At 45.4% G+C, this 20,794-nt stretch overlaps 1 protein-coding gene across 3 annotated transcripts in view; it reads right to left on the bottom strand.

Moving 5' to 3' along the window:
• Positions 1–20,794, bottom strand: part of cntln (centlein, centrosomal protein) — a 90,600-nt gene that overhangs the window by 30,205 nt on the left and 39,601 nt on the right. For all 3 annotated transcript variants that reach the window (XM_063218336.1, XM_063218335.1, XM_063218337.1), the window contains exons 14-17: positions 8,124–8,224; positions 6,097–6,191; positions 3,723–4,267; positions 937–1,015 (exon numbers count right to left, since the gene is read on the bottom strand). In XM_063218336.1, coding sequence (XP_063074406.1) covers positions 937–1,015; positions 3,723–4,267; positions 6,097–6,191; positions 8,124–8,224 — 820 coding nt within the window. The remainder of the gene's footprint in view (positions 1–936; positions 1,016–3,722; positions 4,268–6,096; positions 6,192–8,123; positions 8,225–20,794) is intronic.

The raw sequence follows: 20,794 nt of genomic DNA, 5'->3' as shown, positions 1-20,794 counted from the left end.
TCCCTGACGCCCGGCCTCTCTTCTCCTTCGAGCGAGGATTTCTCTCCACCCGTCCCGTCCCTCCTCTCAACCCATCTCTGTATCCTGCTGCTGGAGGCTGAGGAAGAAGAGAAGCACTGGGACCATAGAGCCCCTGGAGTGAACGCTACGCTGATCTCTCGTGCTCGGGTTGAGGCAGATGCTAAATTGCAACCCCACCTGCCTCAAAACGCAGAGCTCTGCTGGGGGAAGCGTTGCGCCAGCATCTGGAGCATCACACTAAACTAATGTCAACAATTACTAAACCACCGATAGAAGGAACAAAGGTGGAATAATGGAGTGTAACATCATTTTCCTCCACTGTAGCAAAAATGTGACCTGACCTTATCGAACACCATTAACAGCTTTTTTGAGATAAAAGCAAATTGAACACATTCTTCATTTCAATTTCAGTCTCATATGGAAGACTGCAAAAATGTGCATGTGCATGTGTTTCTTTGCGGCAATGCAATTCATTTTAAACTTGTCGAGAGGAACAGTAAAACTGTTGAATTTTGAATAGAGGTATGTGAATCATTTAAATGTCAAAGTTTCTTTCTTTTTAACCTTCACACAGGTTTCTTAAATTCGTTTTTCAATGTCAAACATTAAATAAGTGAAGCATTTTAAATGGTCGCACCTTCACAATCATTGAAAATATAAAATTGAACCTGCCACTGCTGCACTGATACTATCAAAAAGCTACTTTACCTGGCCAGATCTGGTCACATGTTTCAGTATCAACAAAACAGTTACTTCCCCTCGAAATGAAATACCAAAGTGTCTTAAAAAACCAAGACATCCTCTACTTGACATAGAAAAGGGACTTTGTGCACAAGTTTCATTGTAATGCAGAAATATCTGAGAAAGTGTCAGGTCTGCAGAGAACAAATAGAATGCTGGATGAAGCAAACCAACCCTGTGAGTGGTCTTCTTGTGGAGGGATTTGACAAGCGGCGGGTTGTCCAGGCTGTCCGAGTACTCCTCCTCACTGCCACTGAGGAGCAAAGGGAGAGGAGATGGTTGGTTAGCTCAAGCCCTGAGACACAGACACGGCTCTACTCATCACCTCGTCAGAAATGCTCTTTCAGGAGATGCTGACATTTACACTGAGAGTCTTTTAAGAGCATGACACTGAAGCAGAGGGCTGCACCTGAGCACAGAGGATCTTTTGAATACCTGTCCAGTGTTCACATGAAGGCCACAGACACTATTCAGGCCTGTAAAATGTATCATTTTACTATTCTTAATTGTATGGGTAGGTACCAGATTCGTGTCACAGTATTTAGAAATTAACAACTATTTTGTTTTTTTCTGAAGAAAATAAGGACAAGATTATCATGCAGGTGTAAGGAACTGTAATAATAATAATAATAATAATAATAATAATTATTATTATTATTATTATCATTATTCTTGTTATTATTATTTGTTACTATTACTATTGTTCAATTTTTATCAATAACACATTAATAATAACACATAAGAATAATAAAAATCTACTTCCTAATGGAAAGGCTAATTAACAAACACTCCACTACCACAATAGTAAGAAATAAACAGAAAAATAACCATGTGTCAGCTGTCATCTGTCTTGCCACGTTTCCTCACAAACTTATAACAGTGTCAAAATGATCAAATGATCATGTTCAATTTTCACGTTTTCACGTTTTTTCAAACTTTTAGCTTTTAGACCATTTTACTGTGTTTGAAAATGTTCCAAACTAGCCCTAAAACTAAGCTAATGTAACAGAGCAACCATACAGAGTTGGCGTTGTTGTAAAATACAAAGCTAGTACAGTTGCCAAAGGATATTTATCATGAAGGAGAGACGTTTCAATTCAACTGAAACATTTGGGACAAAAAAACCCAGCATCTTATTTTAGTGTCGACAAATAAGAGCAGCCCGATTGATCAAGCAATATACTGAGCTCAGTTTCCCTCCACCATAGAACAGAGGTAGAGATTTCCTCTTAAAACTCTGAAAAAGACTAATTAACTTGGACATTCTGGGTTTTGTTTTCATTGTTGTGTGCCTGTCCTCGCACTGTAAGAAGTTCTGGGAAGGCATTATGATGTACTCCAAAGCTCTCATGTGTTCGCCGGGTCTGTCAGCAAACACAGAAACTGTACTGATCATCAGAACAGGATGCAGCCCTGTGGGGAAGGCCCACAGGCTGAGATTCTTACTCTCGCTGCTTCAGACATACTTCTACAAAGCACAAAGACATCTCAAGACAATGTCATACAACATCAGCACGGGCTGCTTTCGTGTGCCTGTGCCTTGGTTTGTGTGTGTGTGTGTGTGTGTGTGTGTGTGTGTGTGTGTGTGTGTGTGTGTGTGTGTGTGTGTGTGTGTGTGTGTGTGTGTGTGTGTGTGTGTGTGTGTGTGTGTGTGTGTGTGTGTGTGTGTGTGTGTCTCCACACGTCCCCTCTGCCCCACCTCACATCACACTTGTGCCGAGTGAACATATTGAGGAGCCCATTTAGGCGCGCATCATTGATTTGCAGCAGCGGCGGTACAGTGAGCCGGGTACAGTGGTCCCATTAAGGCACCGGCCGGCGGGGAAACGGTCTGGGGAGATGGCGGCGAGATGGAGAGAGAGGGGTGGGGGGGGGTGGAGGTGGTGGGGGGGTAAAGGAAGCGGGGGCCGTAATAGTACAGCAGAGGAGGGAGAGCAAATATCAGCACAGCTAAGCGTCTGAAATCAAATCAGCCCAACCATCAGTCGGCAAAGCCCTGCCACCCTGCCTCAGTATAAAACATACATGAAATAATTACTGTGGATGGTTGTTAATTTAGAGGATGTTAAACAGCTTGTAGACATCTGGTAGTGAGCCGAGGAGGGTCATTCAAAATTGATCTAACCGAATTAAAGGGGAGTGTGTATGTGTGCTTGAAGGAGAGGGGTGTGGAAGAGAAAGGGGAGGGAGAAGGGGTGGGAAGAAGCGAGGGTGAGAGACAGAAGTGAAGTGAAGAAAGAAAAGAGAGAGCGAGAGAGAGAAAGCAAGAGAGAGAGAGAAACATGGAGAGAGAGAAACAGAAAGAGATGGCGGCTCATCTGTGGATCGACGTGTCATAAGATAACTAAACTGACTGGCGAGGCTTGCCTGGGAATCCTTTTCTGTCAGAAGGTGAATATGCAGAGGAGCGCTAAATTAAATCAACCTGCCAAACTGTCAATTCCAGCGCTCGTGAGTGGCTGAAAATGGCTCCGCCGGAAGATCTCGGAGCACAGGCTCACTGCTCCTGCTGCCCGCCTCCCTGGCATCGGTTCAACACCGCCACGGAGCGGTGGCTAATTCTGCATGCAAATTTCAGTCAATAAGCTGCAAGCAAGGCGTCCCAAGATATTTCAAAGGATCTGACAGTTTTTTCCCCCCTCCGTCTTCGTCTTGCCATGTTTTTTTTTTCCTTTTTTATATATTATTTGCACTCCTGAATACCAACTAGACAGGAGGCTGAAATTCAATCAGCCTTTTGCTTACACTTTGCATATGCACACTGTCCCCCTCACCAAGAAAATAATGAGGGCAAGTCTGAGAGACGGAGGGAGAGATGAGGAGAGGGATAGACAGGGAGGGAGAATGCAATTGTGTGTGTGTGTGTGTGTGTGTGTGTGTGTGTGTGTGTGTGTGTGTGTGTGTGTGTGTGTGTGTGTGTGTGTGTGTGTGTGTGTGTGTGTGTGTGTGTGTGTGTTTACCTGTCTGCACTGAGGTCTTCCCACCCGTCTCTGACTGGGCTTCCTCTCCTCCTGTTTGCCTGTCCCCTGCCAGGGGGAGGGCGAGAGCGAATTCTGTGCTGGTACGACGGAACTCTGCTCCACACCGTCCTGACTTTGATCCTGCTGACGGGTGCGGCCGGGCCCTTTGCTCTGCGTCGGGCGGCGGCGGTGCGGAGGAAGTCCCGCTCGGCCCTCAGCACCCCGACTTCCTGCCTGAGCCGCAGGGCTTTCTGGTTGGCCTGGGACGCCTCATGGCAGGCCCTCTCCATCTCCCAGCGGCAGGTCTCCGCCTCGGACCGCAGCGCCTCAGCCTCGCCATGCAGCCTCTCCACCTCCGCACTGCTTTTGGCCTGGTAGGCCTCCTCCTGCGCGGCCCAGTCTTTACGGAGGCGGTGGAGGGCTGACTGCAGCTCGTTGCGGGCCTTGGTCAAGGTGGCGTTGGCCTCCCGGAGCTCCTGGTTGTCGTCATGTAAGCGGTGGGTCTCGTCCTCCAGAGACACCATTTTCCGTTCCAGCTCCTCAATCTGCAGGCAAGACGAGCACAGACTGGTAATCACACACTGCCACACACTTACCTGCGTGTCCGTCTCTCAAACCCGTCATGGCAAACACGCCAATTACATTTGACATTTCAAAAATATGAGGAAAAAAAGCACTGCGATGAAAAAAGAAAAACATGCAGTACTGGAAAGTAAAAAAAAATGTTCCTTTAAAGTACAGAAAAGTTCCACGCTTTAAAATAAATCAGCAAAAGGCCAGATGGAGCCACTGTATGTCTCTCAAGCTTCCAAACGCTGGGGCTGTGCGCCTGTGGTGCTTGGGGTAGGTCAGGTACCAGCACAGGCCTCTTCCCTTTTACCCCATGGTTAAACACAAAAGAGGCCGATTTGGTGTCTTTGTTAGATCTTAGCAGAGAACGTGAAAGAGAGGAGGGGATGCCTGCTGGGTCTATACCCCCAGGCTAATCACCGCCTTTTATTTAGTTCTCTCCCTGCCCTCTGCTTTGCACGTTACCTTTCAAACAAAATTAGCCTCCTTCTTGGCTGCCTGACAACAGTGTGTAAAAAAAGAAAGCGCGAATAAAAGAAAGAGGAAAAAAAGTGACACACAAACACACACACATACAAGCACACTCATAAAAACTAACAGTCCCATGCCACACACACACAAAAAAATATTTCAATTACTGTGCGTTTGTGTGAATGCATTAGCAGTGGCCAGCCCCTGTAGGTTATTCCATTTAACATGGTGCTTGTCACTTAGTAATAAAGGCGATGACAGGCCCCATTACGTCGCCATATGGCAGCTGCTGGCAGGGTTCGCAATGGCATCATCTGCTCTGAATTATTCTCAAACAATTTCATTCCTGTGCTATGGTGGTGCGCTCCCATGCACTCTGACGCGAGAGGCCCTGCAGGACGAGACCCACTGCTGCAGTCACACAACTTGGTGGGTGTCTGGAAACATGCTAAAAGCATTTTGCCCACAGGATAACAATTTGGTATGGCTCTTAGTGGTTGCACATATTACACAGCTGAGAGTTAAAGAGCACTTTATACAGCTAAGGGACCAGCAGAAAAATCAGATTTTTATGGCTCACAAATTCTGATTTGTATGGCAGAGACTATTGCTGCTCCTGTTTAGATGCACACTAAGCTCTGTCTTTAAAACCGGATTCAGACATGCCTTTAGCCCGTTCATAGTTCACGTGCGTTCATAGCATGCGCCGTCATGTGACCCAAAATGACGGCATGCCCCCCATCGCAAGCTGAAAAGCCTTGGCGGGGCACGAGGTTGTGCACCCAACATTTTTTCTAACTTGGCGCGCGTCCATCAGCAGCGACCAGGTAGGCAGACGGAACAGGAGATGACTAGCCTACAGTTGCCTATAGAAGAGTAGACGAGATACAGCTACTGGACAACAGAAGGGACTCTGCATCATTTTGAGGATAATATAATGTCTTACAGATCTATTTTATCTTCTCCCTTAAATTTTGTTCAGTGACACAATTGTTTACTTTGTTCAGTAAAGCACATTGTGTTTGGTGATCTATTTATAAATTCTGCAGCCAGAACAATGCTCTCATATGAAATTGTAATGATCTGGCATTTTGTGTTGTGTGTTTTTGTTTTGTGTGACAGAATCTGTCGTTTCTCCCATGAGGGCGAACTGAAGGCACATTTTCGAAAACACAAGCGATCAGAACGGCAATGAGGCGCAAACAAGCTTTTGGGACTATGAATGGTCTGCCGCCTTTGATGATGTCTTTAATCGTTCTCAAGCCAAATGGCATGAACTACGCAGGTGAACTCTGTCTTGGCCTTGCGTCATGTACATGTGTGGTGTACCTACCCTGAGGAAGGATTCGTGCAGCCTCTGGGTGCGCGGCTTGTTGGGTGTGCTGCTGCTCACCTCGCTCCCCGGTGTGGCCACTGTCTGGAGCAGCTCTGACAAAGGGAACAAAGCACCCGATTAGCCGGCAAAATAAAGCCAATCAGAAATAGGCTGCCAAATTATGTCAATTATCATTAATTGCATGCCATTTCTTGTCCTTGCTCTCTGTCCACCTGTCTATTCTGCTGCCAGAGCGCACACTGTTGTGAGGCTGAATTGGGAGTGAGGGGTGCGATCTTGGCAGTGAGCCTTTTTGATGACTTGCTAATGGCTCTTTTTAATAACTTGGAAATTTTAACAAAAGGAAATGCTGAATATTTCAATCCATCACATCAAAGCAGTGATCACTGCAAAATGTTAAAAGGACGCCTGTGTGAACCCTCAGTCCATAGCGACTTTAAATGCCCCTTTTTGTATGGGGACTGTCTGGATAATTTTTTACGAATGAATAAAACTTGGACCGCAGTTGGCTGTAGTGCTCAGAAAAAGAGGAAGAGACAAATTTGGGAAGATGTTTTTTTCACCTGCTTCCTGTATATATAAAACTTTCATGGCCAACACGGATGCTCATTTGTTGGATGGAAATTTGCTGAAATATTTAGACACCAGACTTTTTAGGGTCAGCTGACCCCTGAGCAGGTGGAGAGGAGGACTCTGCATGCTGGGCACCTGCTCCTCTTGGCCTTTCCTGCCCTCCACCACCCCACCCCCTGTCTCGCTCTCCTTATCCCTGCTCCTTTCTCACTCTGCCTGTCTGTCTGAGACGGTTCCTTAAGAAGTTTGTTACTTTAGATTAGCCATCTCTTTTGTCTCCTGAGCATGTCAAGTCTGATCAGGCGATGTGTGGCTGGCCTGCCCTTGGCTGGCAGGGTAGTCACAGACCGACTCTGAGACAGAGCGCTGTTTACTAGTGTGTACAGGCGCGGCACAAACATGTTCCTCAGCTCAGTGGAGCTCGGGTCTCCCAGCAAGTGATGGAGAGAAATGGGGTAGGCTAGTAGCCCCCGTTACTGTTGCTTGCATTCTTGCCTACTTTCAAGAAGAAAGAAACAGAGGTGGAGAGAAAAAAAAAGTTTGTCTGGACACGCCACACCACGTCCAGGTTCTTTCATCTGGTTCCTTTGGTTGTGATTCCGAGCAGACGATACCTTAGGAACAGTCGGCCTTTGATGGGGTCGCAGGGGCCCCTGTAGGAGTCAATGCTGACGCATGTTTTATGGATCTGGCTGTGGAGAGGCCGGCCACGTTGTTTATGAGAATCACCTCAGCCATGTGCCTAGGGGGCCAAATGGTCAGCTTCTCTTCTTGTACTAGCCCACAGACCCACCGCCCAAGCAATCAATGCCACGCCATCTCTGCCACCTGCCACACCTCCATCAAACACCACTAACAAGCCTTCCACGGAGCGTCCCACATCATAAGAGAGGTTGTGCATGCTGTCCAAAACTGGTGTTCCCTTCATAGTGACCATTGAGCTGATTGAAGTCCATTTCAGACACATCAGTCTGAATGTTTGAAAATCGTTAATCTGAGGCCACTTGGCCCCATGTGAAAAAGCATTGACTGATGGAAGCATAGAAGCGTGTTCTGTAATTAACCGTGCCTTTGTAGCTGTGCTTCACATCCACTGCTGCCTCCTTCATTAGGCACTGGGCAATCAAAGACAAAGTGGACAACTTCATTATTGGCCCCCTTAATTTAAAACCTTGTGTGCTACACTGTGTTGGACAAACATAAGGAGAGAAGAATAAAATGGCATCAATCCTCTTCCCTTGAGGATGATCTTCAATTGTGCTCCAGCAGGTTTGATCTCAACATTTAAAGCAAAAAGTGTGTCAGTGTTGTTGCGATCATTGCGTGAAAGTGTCATATAGGCACATATCGAACATAACGAACTCTGTGCGACCTACAGAACAGCGCAAGGTTTAGGTCATCATGTGAAAGTGTACGTTTTTTGCATATTAAAGTGTTTTATGTCAATTTACCTTCATGTTCCCGCTCCAGGCACAAGCGCAGCTCCCTAGTGGTGGTGCGGTCCATGGCGGCCTGCACTCGCATCACGTCCAGCTCCTCCTCTAGATTGGCACTGCCATGGGAAAAATGGCACCACATGCAAGATCATTACACACGGTATACACAGGGATAATCTGGCTATTTGCCATAGGAGCAAGTGATCTGCAAAAAACATCCTAAGATGTTCTTTAGCTTTCTCACTTGAAAGGAGAAAATGTGATGGTAAGTGATGAATTTAAAATAATTAATGTACACAGATGAATGGGAACACGAGAAGAAAATACATGGAATAAAAAAATCACAGCAGATCATAACCATGAGAACACAGCCCCGCTTTAATGTAAGAGCACTACTCTACATCTGGGACATTCTGGCCTACTTGCCAATATCACATTATCCCATACAATCGCAGTAATTCCTCCCAGAGTACACACTGATAGCATGTTAAGCATCAGTGCCCCTCCCTACGCTCCGCAGCCATCTCATGTTGGAGGCCTACCTAACTTTGACATCCGCCCCGATCTCTCCCCCACTGAGATGGAGGTATAAAAAGCCTTGCGCTAATTAAATAGCTCTTCATTCACCTCGAAATCAAAGCGCTAAGTGACAAGCAAAATACAACCCAAGGTAGGTGAGTGGAGTTGGCTTCGCCAGGAGAGAAGGTGAGGTACAAAGGAAGGTGGTGCAGGGTGGTGTGTGTGTGGGGGGATCGTCTCGAACAAGGACTGAAACTAAGCCCAATTAGCTTTCTGCAATTAGCTGTATTCATGCTAAAGGCTAATTAAGAGGAAGAGAAGCCATGCTCAAGACTGCACTTTCAAGTTATTATTAGGACCCAAAAGAAGCGAGCGGAGGATCAGGGTAGGCCCCACTGAGACTTGCAGCACCTGAAACACACACCTAGTTCCCCTCCCATTCGCTCTACAACTGCAGGTTGTGTAGCGGCTGGGAATCCTCTGGCGAATTACAGTGGCTTGCCTCATCAACCTGTTTTTCACAGCCCAACTGGGAACCTTTTCACACAACCTCAAAAAAAAGAAAAAAAAGGAAAAACAGAAACTTTCCATTAAATAAAAGAAAGGTTGGCTCCATTACAAAAGGTGGGGTGTGGGGCGGAGGCCATTGTGCCACTTACTGTGTGTCAGTGACGTGCAGTGAGGGGTATGGTAGGGTAGGCAGTAAATATAGAAAATAAATATTTTTTGTGTATTTTTGTAGCGCGGGGTCTGGGGGTCCTCCCCCAGAAAAAAATGTATTTCTTAGATGCAATTTCCTGCATTTTAACCAAATCTGGAGAGTCACTATCAGCTAAAAACCTTTATAAAAGACTAAAAACTTTGAACAAATAGTATAGCTTGGATCGGCAACTAGGCCTATTCACCTAGTATGCTGATAAGGTCTTTAATGTGCAACAAATTAGTAGGCCTATGTTTCTCTAAATACTGTAAATATAAAGTAGGCTATAAGATAAAATGCCATCAGTGCTTAGCCACCACAGCTCTAATAACTAAATAAGTAAATAAGCTAAACTATTAGACATTTGGACATTGTCTGTAGACCTTACATCTGAAACAATAAGTGAAAATGCATAATTTCAATTTGTTGAAAAGGCCAGCTAGTTTTTTTGTTTGTTTTTTTGTCAAATTGCCAAATTGGTAGCTCAAGGACCCATAGCCTACTCTGTACACATTTAAGGACCTGTAGGCCTACATTTTACAATAATTTAGAAAGCTACAACATCACAGCATTTTGGGGGGAAAGCTTTGACTTTTGGCTTTAGCAGTTGACTTTGCTCCTCTTCTGTTTATTCTGTTGCAAATGCCAGGGTGTCTCACATGGAGGATGCAGGATGGCAGTGTAGCCTACTTTGTTTAGAAGATAAAATGTCTAGTTCACCAACTGTGAATCCCATCATAGCATGTGAGGGGAAACGAACATTTAGCAATAAACCAACCTAGGTAACAGCTCCTGCTTCGTTGACGCATTTTGTGCTGCTAATCAAACACTCGCAGACAAGAAGGAAAGTTGGCAAGGGGGCGGGTTGCTTGCGAACTCAACAAACATGAGCGGCGGTGCATTCAGACAGTAAATACTGGTAGGCATACATCGAGTAAACCAACGAAAACACTTCTGAGACTCATTCTTGTGCGTGATTGTATTCTCAGTCAAACACTTCAGCAACGGTTGTGCAAGGTATTTCAAATCAAGTCAATTTCTGAGTGCGGTGAGCACCCATGCCAGCAGGGGCGGAGTGGCCCACCTTTTCCCACCGGGAGAATTTTCCCCTTGGCGGCCCTCTTTTAAAAAAAACAAAAAAAAAACAAACAAACAAAGAAAAAAAAACGAACAACATGGTTCCCTAACCAAAAAGACAAAAGCCACGAAATCTGCAGTCGTACTACATGTGGACATTAGTGTTGTCAAAATATCAACCTGAAGTGGAGAATTGTAGCCTACACCTTGATGAAATGCACAGCCAGTGGTGTAGTCTACGTAAAACGCAGGTATACGCACCCATTTCAAAATTTCAGGGATTACAGTATACCCACTTAAAATTGATTGATCCATTATTTACAATAGCACAAATATATACAGTAGACTATACACACATCAAAAAATGCTCAAATATACAGTATACCCACTTCAAAAAGTAGACTACACCACTGGAGCCATCATCACAGTCCAAAGCATTCATAGGCCTACTAGGTTAGGCTACATCACGCTACTGTTCCATGCAAATGTGCACTCCACTGTCATTTTGACAGTTTGAAATTGAAATATCGTTTAAGGAAGACAGGATGAGCATGGGCACTATGAGTGTGGGGATTTTTAGAAGAGTAGGCTTACAAAATATAGTATAGTAGCCTATAGCTTACAAAAAGTCTGTCTACATTGTGCAATAAACCCACCATTCAGCAAATAAGCCACACCTAATAGCTACTTCAAACCACAACCATAAGTCAACAAAATGTATAACCAAACGGTGTAGGCCTACCTTAAAACGCTGTCTTCGTCGCAGCAAATGTCTTTGTTTCTTGCAATCACTCTACTTTAATCCACAGCTTAGGCTACACACCCAGCACTGGTCACATCAGAATCTTGTGTGGTAATTATTTTGTTCCATTTCTTCAGACATAGGCTACATCCTAAATGTACCACATATAAATATATGTATGATAATAATATTATTTCGACTATAAGGAGATATACTGACGGTCTAAAAAATCAAAACAAAATCCATTGCTTCTGTTAGGCGCAGTTCTCTTCCTTACCACTTGGTGGAGTCTGTTCGTAACCCAAGTCAATAACCACAGAGCAAGTGAATGGACTGGAAAGACTGTAAACTGTAACAGTCGTGTGGAAATCGGAAAATAAATCATAATTTATTAATATTTACATCCTTTGGTAACCAATATACATATCACAGGTTCTTCAAATACTGAAAACAAAACTGTGTTACTAAGATCTTGTAAACTTCCGCGATCTACGGTGTATGAAAATTATCAGTAGAGAAGGGGTGTGGCCAATTTACTGTTTGACACCGTCAGTGAGGTATTGCCGTCTGGTATGCGGTATAAATACTGGCTAGTCAGCTATACTAAAACACTAGGAAGTGGAAAGTGGAAAATCTGTGCTAATAAGTACAAAATCAAAACGTAAGGGCCGGTTTAGAACGCAATGCGGCCGCATTATTACATTTCACGGCCGCGGCCCACCGGGACAAGTCCCCGATCTCCCGACGGCCACTCCGCGCCTGCATGCCAGTCACTCGAGCCCAACGTTGATCTCGTACACAGCGCACTTCAAAAGAACACAGCTGCACGTCAACTTGCTAACAGGCTCCACACACCTCACGCATCGTGTATTAAGTCATCATCATAATAAATTAGGAAAATTAAGTCATGTCGTACGCTCAAAAAACAATCTCGCGTCCATAATAACACACACATAGTCTATTCGTGTCCACAGCACAACCAATCTTCAATGTCAACACCTCCCTGACCCATCAACAAAAGGCACCACGACAAACTTGAGCATGTTCATGTTAAAATTTGGCTACCCACAGCTTAATAATTAGATGAATCTTACCTTAAAGCAGAATCACGAGTATGTTTTCCATGCAAGTTAGTTCCATTAAAAGCCCGGGGTGGTTGACATGATGAAGATATTTTGTCCCAGTGTGTTCAAACTACTTGAAGCTGCTACCCATCTGATGTTGAATATTTCCACAATGCAGCGATTGCAAACGGCTCAGCTATTGCCTGTCATCTGAACCATCTTTCTTGCTACTTCTCGGATTTTTTTGTAATAAAGGCAAAACGCCAAAGACTGCCATGTTTTCTGTATGGCTAGAGTTTGAACAAGCTGTAGCTTGCTAGCTGTTGTTGCTATCATACTTTAAGCACGAAGGCTTCCTGAATTGTAACAATTTTTCATGTTGGCAGCTGTGATTGGCTTAAGTATTCCCGCCATCGCGAAAAGCTCTGCTTTTGCTCTCCATTGACAGTCTCTGTGATAGATAATACGCATGCGCCAACTTCTACATTGACAGCGTTGAGGGCAAGATAGGCAGAGTCAAAGCGTGCCTACCCTGGCTCTGCCTGGCATTCGAAAGCCGAGCCTTCACCTACCAGCCAAGGCTGCGCGACTCGTTCCCATGGCAACCTGTCCAAGCCTGAGCGCTTTGCTTCGTGCGATAACTTGGGGGTTTGATCGGTCTCCGGTTACTGTAGCCTACTTTTAACAGCTAATTTATAAATTAATGTTTTTGTTATGCATGTGAACTCTCAAGAATAGTTTTTAAAACATGTGTTAGTTTTTTTATTTTTAAGAAATTTATCCTAGGGTAGGCAGTGCCTACCCTGCCTACCCTGAGCGCACGTCTCTGGTGTGTGATATGAGGAGCGTTCAGAGAGTGTGCTCTGAGCCACATAATACTCTAAAGTATAAATAAAGTCAATTTGGGTTAAGGTAGATTTATGCTTCGCTCGCATAGAATCTGCGTCCGTCCGTTTTCTGTCTATGCGAGTCCACGCCCCCCTCTCAGAGGCTCTGCGCCCGTCGTCTAGCGCCTCGAAAAAATTCTAACTATCCGTCGGACAGACGCGGAGTACGCAGACAAAAAGGCACTATGATTGGTCGTCTCGCTACTTCCTTGTTCTGTTCTTGTGGCAGCGCAATGCCAGTAGTTTGCGAGAGCAGAGCTGTATTCTGTTAAAAACTTTATTAATGCCTTGTGTGTAAATGTGTGTAAATACACGAAGCTAAGCTAAGTAACAAACAATGCATCAGTTGAACACTCGTGGCACAATGCCTGCGGTTTTACTACCGTTCCTCCACCGAATGTAAACACACATCGGCAGAATCAACTGTCTTTACATGCTTGCATTTTCTGCTCGTGAAAACAGACTGGGTATGTCAAATAAAGATACCACTGCATTGCCTTTGCAATTTGTGTGAAAATACCTAGCTAACCGGGATAGAAAGCAACATTGCTTAATAATGACCGCAGTGCTTACAATGTAGTGAAAGTAGCCTAATCGCGCAATTTCAAATGTGGCTGGCAACGAGACCTCGGACCTCGCAGAGCTCGCAGATGCATGAATACAAAATTGGTTCGTGGCCACTCCCACGCGACTTTTCACGCTCGCAGTTGCTGAAGTCTAATCTGACCTTTAGGGAGAGAGGAAGATGGAAACACGTCCCTGGCTATAGATTTTGTCTATTAATGTCTGAGTCAATGCACTGTGCACCAATCTGCTAAGAGGTTCCTTCCCCATTCTTCCCACCCACGGAGCCTTCAGACGGGATATAAAATGGCCAATGTCATCTAGGGTTTCTAATGCATTCCTGCGAAGATGTCGGGATATTGATGCGACACCGAAAGTCGTACGGTCAACAAACCTTGTGCTCCTCAAAGGTGCGTGTTTTCTGCTCAATGAGGATTCTGTTTTGCAGAGCATGGTGTCAAGTTCAATTCAATGACCCTGTGCAATCGACATTCTCATGCACAAAGACATAGGATAGTAGTGATGGAGAGTAGGGGGCCAATAGCGTCTGTTCTCACTCCAGACAAGCTGCGCTATAATTTGGAAGTGACGTTCCACCAATAAAACCGATATCATTATGCGGAAAAAAGATAATAAACCGAGCCACAATATTGCGGTGCTTTTACACAGCCTAAAGGCAACGGTATGCAGGTAAAGCTGCTTCTCAAGGACACACTGTAGCTGGACTTTCAAGTCCTTTGTTTACAGGCTCAAATCAAACTCTGCAGATGAGCAACTTCTGTTTAAGGGCTGCAGCAGCAGCAAGAAAACTCGCTGGATGCCTAAGGCCCCTGGGCCACGTCTGTACAAACACCCACACATCTAAAGAAAGAACCAGGTGTACCAACACCACACCTGCCGTGGAGACAGAGCCTCCAGTCTCGCTAGACCTGACAGCAGTTCATTTAAAAAACACAGTGACTGGAGCAAATCCTCTCTCTCTCCCCCTCTGCCTCTCTTTCTTCCTTTCTGTTCTCCTTTGTCAACAGTGTATAATTGTTTTCTGAGATTCAGCTACCCACCCACCCCCAACCCCCCCACTCCTCTCTCTCCATGCACCACTTCCATCTCATCCCTCAACGCTTTATAGCCCGTGATTCCTTGTGTGAATACATCCATTTGAATAACAGATGTTTATTTGCAGTCGGGGGAGCTCCCTCAGGATCTTAACTGGGGTCTTCTCCAGAGGCTGCCCGGCCGGTTGGATGTGTCTTGGAATAAATAAGTAAAGGCAAAGAGGGGGAAACACCAGGGGTTGAGAGGTTCCTGGTGGTCTCAGCGAAGCGCCTCCAGTAATAAAGGGGGAGAATAAACGAGAGCGCTGGCTCACACTCAACACCGGCGGAGTGCATTCATCACAGCGCACATCCCAAATGTGGCCGACGGCGAACGGACAGCACCAAATAAAAAACAAAAAGAGAGAGCGAGCGAGAGGGAGAGAGGCATTTCTCTCCTGGCTAGTTTAGACATAGGGAAGTTCGGATGCATTTAAGTGCATTTATCCAGTCATTTGCCTCGGGGAGAGGTAAACCAGAGCAGGTTTATGGTAATAAAGAAAATCCAGGTAGCACGTTTTGATGCAAACCTTCCACGAAGGACAACAAAAAACAGTAACATATTTACTACAGCACTACTGTCAGACTGACTTTACAGAAATGGTCTCTAACACCGTTATCGATCACATAATGTGGAAACGAGAAAGAAATATTCTAAATATGCACCACTTGACTTTTTGTTCACAGCAGCAACTGGACTATAAGACAAACAGGCCAAAAGATATGCATCACGAATAAAATGCAAAGACAAAAGGTTGTCTAAGGAGGATAATGATCCATTTTAATGTGCATTCCTCCAATTCCCTTGTCTATACAGAAGGGAGGACAGCCCTAAGCCATACATTGCCCATTATTTGATCTTTTACCTGAGCTAGCAAACTCAGCTTAGAGCACAAACTGCCATCCACTGCCCCTGGGAGCACAGCAGTACATCATTTCTGACCACTGGGCTTTCACTCGCTAGCTTTTTCTTCTCCTCCTTTTCTCCTCCTCTTCTCTCATTCCCCCCTCTATCCATTTCATGCTCGGCACACAGGAAAAACAAGAGACAGAAAAGCACTCCTGGCACTTTGAGGCTGCGGAGGAGGAGGAATCGTGCTCGCATTTAGGGGTGAAAGACTGAGGAAAGGCATCGTTTGGAGCCACTGTGGGGAATTGTCTGCGGTCTTAGACCAGAAAGATGGCTCTGAAGTCAGGGAGCTTCCCCAGCGGACCAGGGCCTGCGTTGCGAGTGTGCACCAGACGCCGTACACATGGCCGTCTGTAGAATGGCTCAAGGGCAAGAAGGCAGGCCACTGGGGTCCAGGTCTGAGCAGGCCGAGACAATCCATCGTGTACGCCACTCTGACTAGAGGGGAAATCAAACAACCCCAGAAGATCTAGACCTGTGTGCATGACACCTTACCTTTGGTGTAATTATTAAATGCTATATAGGATCCCTGTAGAGGCTTTGTGTTTTATATTATTTGATTTGACTCACTAAAAGACCATAAAAAATAGAATGGAGATTTGCTACCGCATACAGCTCCATGATATTAACGATATGCCAAAAGTGTACTTTTAAGTGCCCACAAAGTAAGCAGAACCAAAAGCCTTTGGGATAGATGCTTACCTAGTTCAACTTATACTTAAGAGTTTTAGTACTACAATTACTTCTACAGACAGTTACTTACAGATACAAGTTTTGAATACTAAAATGTTCAAGGTGATATCATGGATGTCAGTGAGATGAGTGCCATGCAGTGCTCCACAAAAACGCCTATATTGTCTAACCTGGCCTTATGAGCCCTCTTTGTCACAAAATTACAATGAAAATGTTATTTGTTGTGTGAATGACAAGTCAGGTTGTTGCATTACCGAGATCTGTTAGCAGAATGTATGTTTTCACATACAGTGACAATTAGTATATAGGTCAAATTTAAAGTGGCTTTGAGCCCGTTCTAGCCAATACATGAATACTACAACAATGCTACTCTTCTGCTTCTGCCATTTCTTTCAATGCCTCCTACAGTTGTTAAATGTTAGGATATATAATGCTTGTATGTGCTCCAACAGTACTGGTTATATTTAAACATTTTCACATTTGTCTGAGGAAAATATTTATATAATATCAATATAGATTTTAACCCTTTAAGTCACTGTGACAATATAGCTAGCTCAAACCGCAACTTTATCATGTGTATCATGAGGATCATGGGGAATTTCGTGAGTCACAATAAGGTGTAAATTAAACAAAAATAAGCAGTGCCAAAATTAGTAAAGAAGAATGATATCTTAGAAATAGATAAAGAAAAGGTAATAATTCAGTGATGGATATGATGTGGTTGTAGATACTTACTACCTCTGGTGTGTTGTGTTTTCACAACTCTAAAACTAGTTTGCAGAGTTTGTACAAAATACAACACACTTAAGAAAAGTTGTCACCAGACTACGTGTAGCAGACACAGTCAGCTAAAACACTTATCTGGCAGAATACATATTTACAATGGTAATGTTACGATAAACATTGCTTTTCTGTGCATATTTGATGTGCCCTTAACCAACCACACGATATAAGCAGAACCTTGTGGCTTAAGTCATCTCTACCGAGGGTGCTGTGAGCTCTCTCAACTGATTAATACAACTTTTGATTTACTAATTTTGGTAATAAGGGACAGCAATGACTTGTGTTACCACAGTATAGCTACCCCCCACTAAATCATTAAACGCTGTACTAACTTTTACGAATAATTAATTTAACAAATAATTGATGGAAGGGGCAAGCACTCGTGGTCTTTTTTCAAAACATGCATAAAACATTACTTCTCTCCGTGTTCCCCCCCATCTTAGCATCTTAGCTAAGGACCCAGGGCAAAAGACACTCATTACTCCAAACACCTTTTAGCAATCAAGATGAAAAGGAAAAACAGCAGCGCAAAAAGGGGTAAACTTTATTAAACTTCATTAAAGTCAAAGTCGGGATCATGTCTGTAATGGTCACTCTCAGTGGAGGGTGCGCAGCACAAATCATCTCAAAGGCTTTTTCCCGGCGTAATGGCTGCTTAATTCATGCTTTGATGTCGTCTGAGTGTGCCAGTCTGCAGCTAAGGGCTGTGTTTATTCTGTTTATGAGGCCTAAATAATTCCTGCCTCTTTTCACCACCAGACCTTTAACAACAATTAACAAGTGTGGACACATGGAGCGCGAGACCGGAGCATAATGAGAGAGACAGAGGGAAAGAGAGAGATCAACATTCCACACCTCGCTTAGGTGACAAGGAAGAAATGTCAGTTGAAACACATCTGCCTCTTAGCTTGATTTGCTTTCGCAATTTACTTCATTTGAATGATTTCTCCCCAGAGTGTATTCAAGTCCAATATCAAACTGAGGTCTTTGTCTGACATTCAGACCTCGTTGTTTCTCAGTAAACACAAGTGTTGACAACTCCCTTTTGTTTCCCTGCCAATTTCAATTTACACTTTGGGCAAACGTTACTGAACCGCACACTGAAGCATGACAGAATTAAAGATGAGGTGGTTTTAGAATAATGGTCTCAGTTCTAATCTATTAATTCACCAACAACTCGACATACTTATATTACTAACGACATGTCTCTTACCGGAATGAATAAGTCGATACTGCAAATTCAATTCCCAAAGATGTGCCATTTCACTGGGCACCTCAACCTCCACAATTTTCAGGATACAGAAACAACTTGAACGCCTACAGTTTCCCAACGCATGTCCTGACGCATGCCCTTTGTATCTTCATCTTTGGGTGATGGAGGAGAAGCAACAACTCCGCTGTGAGACGGCTCAGAGGAGGAGGAGGAGGAGGAGGAGCTGGAGCTGGACAGGATGCCCTCCACACTCTCTCCTGAAGAGAAACAGGCAACCTGTTCATTAGCGTGGATGGCCACTCAGCCCCCGCTGCCCCTGAGTTTTATGGCCGAGCGGTGGCCTGGGCCTTCAGGAGCACCTGCAGCGGAGCGCGGCCGCCAGGAAATGAGCGCGTGGCGATGGGGCTCTTGCGGCCGCCGCTGCCAGGCCTAACCGCTCAACAGCAGCCGCCGCCGCCAATTACACTTGCCGCTAGGAGGTAATTAACCATTAACGAATCATCGCAACACTTATGAGCGCAACCTTCACGAGCACAATCATCTTAATACGGTCAGCAGAATGGCACACTGCCACTTAGTGGGCCTCCAGCATGGGCCTGTTGGCTTGTTATTGCGCCGCTCGGCCCTTGCTTAATTGTTGGCTATCAACAGTAATTTACTTCGCTGGGCTGTGAAACAGTTTGATAAAGAAAGCCCAGCCTAATTACACCTTCCATGTTCTTACCATCCCTCTCGCCCCTCACAATAAACATGAGATGCAGACGGAGGCGAGGGAGAGGGAGGGTGTAAGAGAGAGAGAGAGAGGGAGAGAGAGAGAGAGAGAGAGAGAGAGAGAGAGAGAGAGAGAGAGAGAGAGAGAGAGAGAGAGAGAGAGAGAGAGAGAGAGAGAGAGAGAGAGAGAGAGAGAGAGAGAAAGAGAGAGAAAGAAATAGAAAGGGAGGGGGTAAGAAAACAAGAGAGAAACAGAAACAGATAAAGGCTAAAACAAACACTCAGAGAGGGAGAGAGAGAGAGAAAGAGAGAGAGAGGGGGAGCGAGCGAAGTAAGGAGGGGAGAACAAGCAAGGTAGGAGCACATTGAGAGAGAACAAAAGAAAGAAAATGACAGACAATAAGGTAGAGAAGAACCAAAGTAGAGACAGAGCAAGATGGGATGCGTTTTGGAGGGGACCTGTGCTTACTCTATCACACTGCCACGCCAGTAATGGTCAATGGGGCCAGAGCAGATCAAAGGGAAGCTGCCGCCCTCTTCCCTTCTTCTTCTTCTCCTCCTCCTTTAAGTGAAAGCACGAGATAGCCCTAGCCAAGTGTACTTAGCACTCGGCCAGAGCCGCGTGAAGGGGATCAGCCCAAACCCCTGTGGACAGGCGCTGTGCAGCGCGAAACAGACCGGCACCCTCGTGCTCGCCGCAGGTCACTTCCACAGGAGCGCGGCCGGGCGGCCGCATTAGCCACGGCATAGCCCCAGCCCCTAACAGGCAGCCGCCGCCACTGGCCCGTAATTAGCACAGACAGCTCAGGCTCAGAGAGAGAGAGAGGCAGAGAGAGGGGGACAGAGAAAGAGAAAGAGGAAGAGGGGGGGAAAGGGAGAGAAGGAGGGTGAGAGAGAGGAAGAGGCAGGCGGGCTACATCATAATGAGCTCAGCTGGGATTAGGAGGACAGAGCAGGGGGGGTAGAGGGTGTGTGTGTGTGTGTGTGTGTGTGTTTCGGGGAGGGTGTGTGGTGGGGCTTGAGGAGGCCTCCTGTAGTAGGGTAGGGTAGCAGCGGCGTGCTGGAGATCAAACGGGGGAGGGGAGGGCTGCAGCGGGCAGGCAGGGTGAACCCCCTCAGCGGCAATGGGCTGAGGAGAGTCCCGACAACACCCGTGGGGACACGGGCTAATGAAGAGCGGCACCTCCAGCAGACAAGAGCCACAGTAATTAACACAAGCCTGGCCCCGCTCGCCCTGCCGCACACCAAAAACACACACAGCCAACGCTGGAGGTTGAACTAGAGCTTACTGTGTCACCAGCGCTGGGCATCCCTCTGGGGACCTGGCAGCTATGCACACATTTACCAAAGGGTTTCCAGCACGACTGGTCCTGAGCAGAAAACATGGGCAGTTGCCCCCTCTGAACAGGTCATGCATAAACATCCGAGCTACAGAAAAGGCAGACTATGTGAATTAAGTTGTGATAACTAATAGGCCAGCGTGGAAATACCTCATCCGGTACTCAACTCTTACTCAGAGCACGATTTTAATCAAATTATTTTATGCCGGTGCATTACTCTCTCTCAAACGGAGGAATCTTTTAGCATTGACACGACAGAGAGAATCAAGACACTTCCTGCAGACACGGTCTGAAATAGGATGAGTTTCTTTCTTTTCCATCTTTCCTTCAAACCGAAAAAAGAGAGAGATGGAGAGAGAGACAGACAAGAGAGAAGTGCAGAGAGAAAG

The sequence above is a fragment of the Engraulis encrasicolus genome, chromosome 16 (assembly GCF_034702125.1).
Source record: "Engraulis encrasicolus isolate BLACKSEA-1 chromosome 16, IST_EnEncr_1.0, whole genome shotgun sequence".
Taxonomy (NCBI): domain Eukaryota; kingdom Metazoa; phylum Chordata; class Actinopteri; order Clupeiformes; family Engraulidae; genus Engraulis; species Engraulis encrasicolus.
Note: the sequence above shows the minus strand (reverse complement) of the source record. Positions and strands in the feature narration are given on the sequence as shown.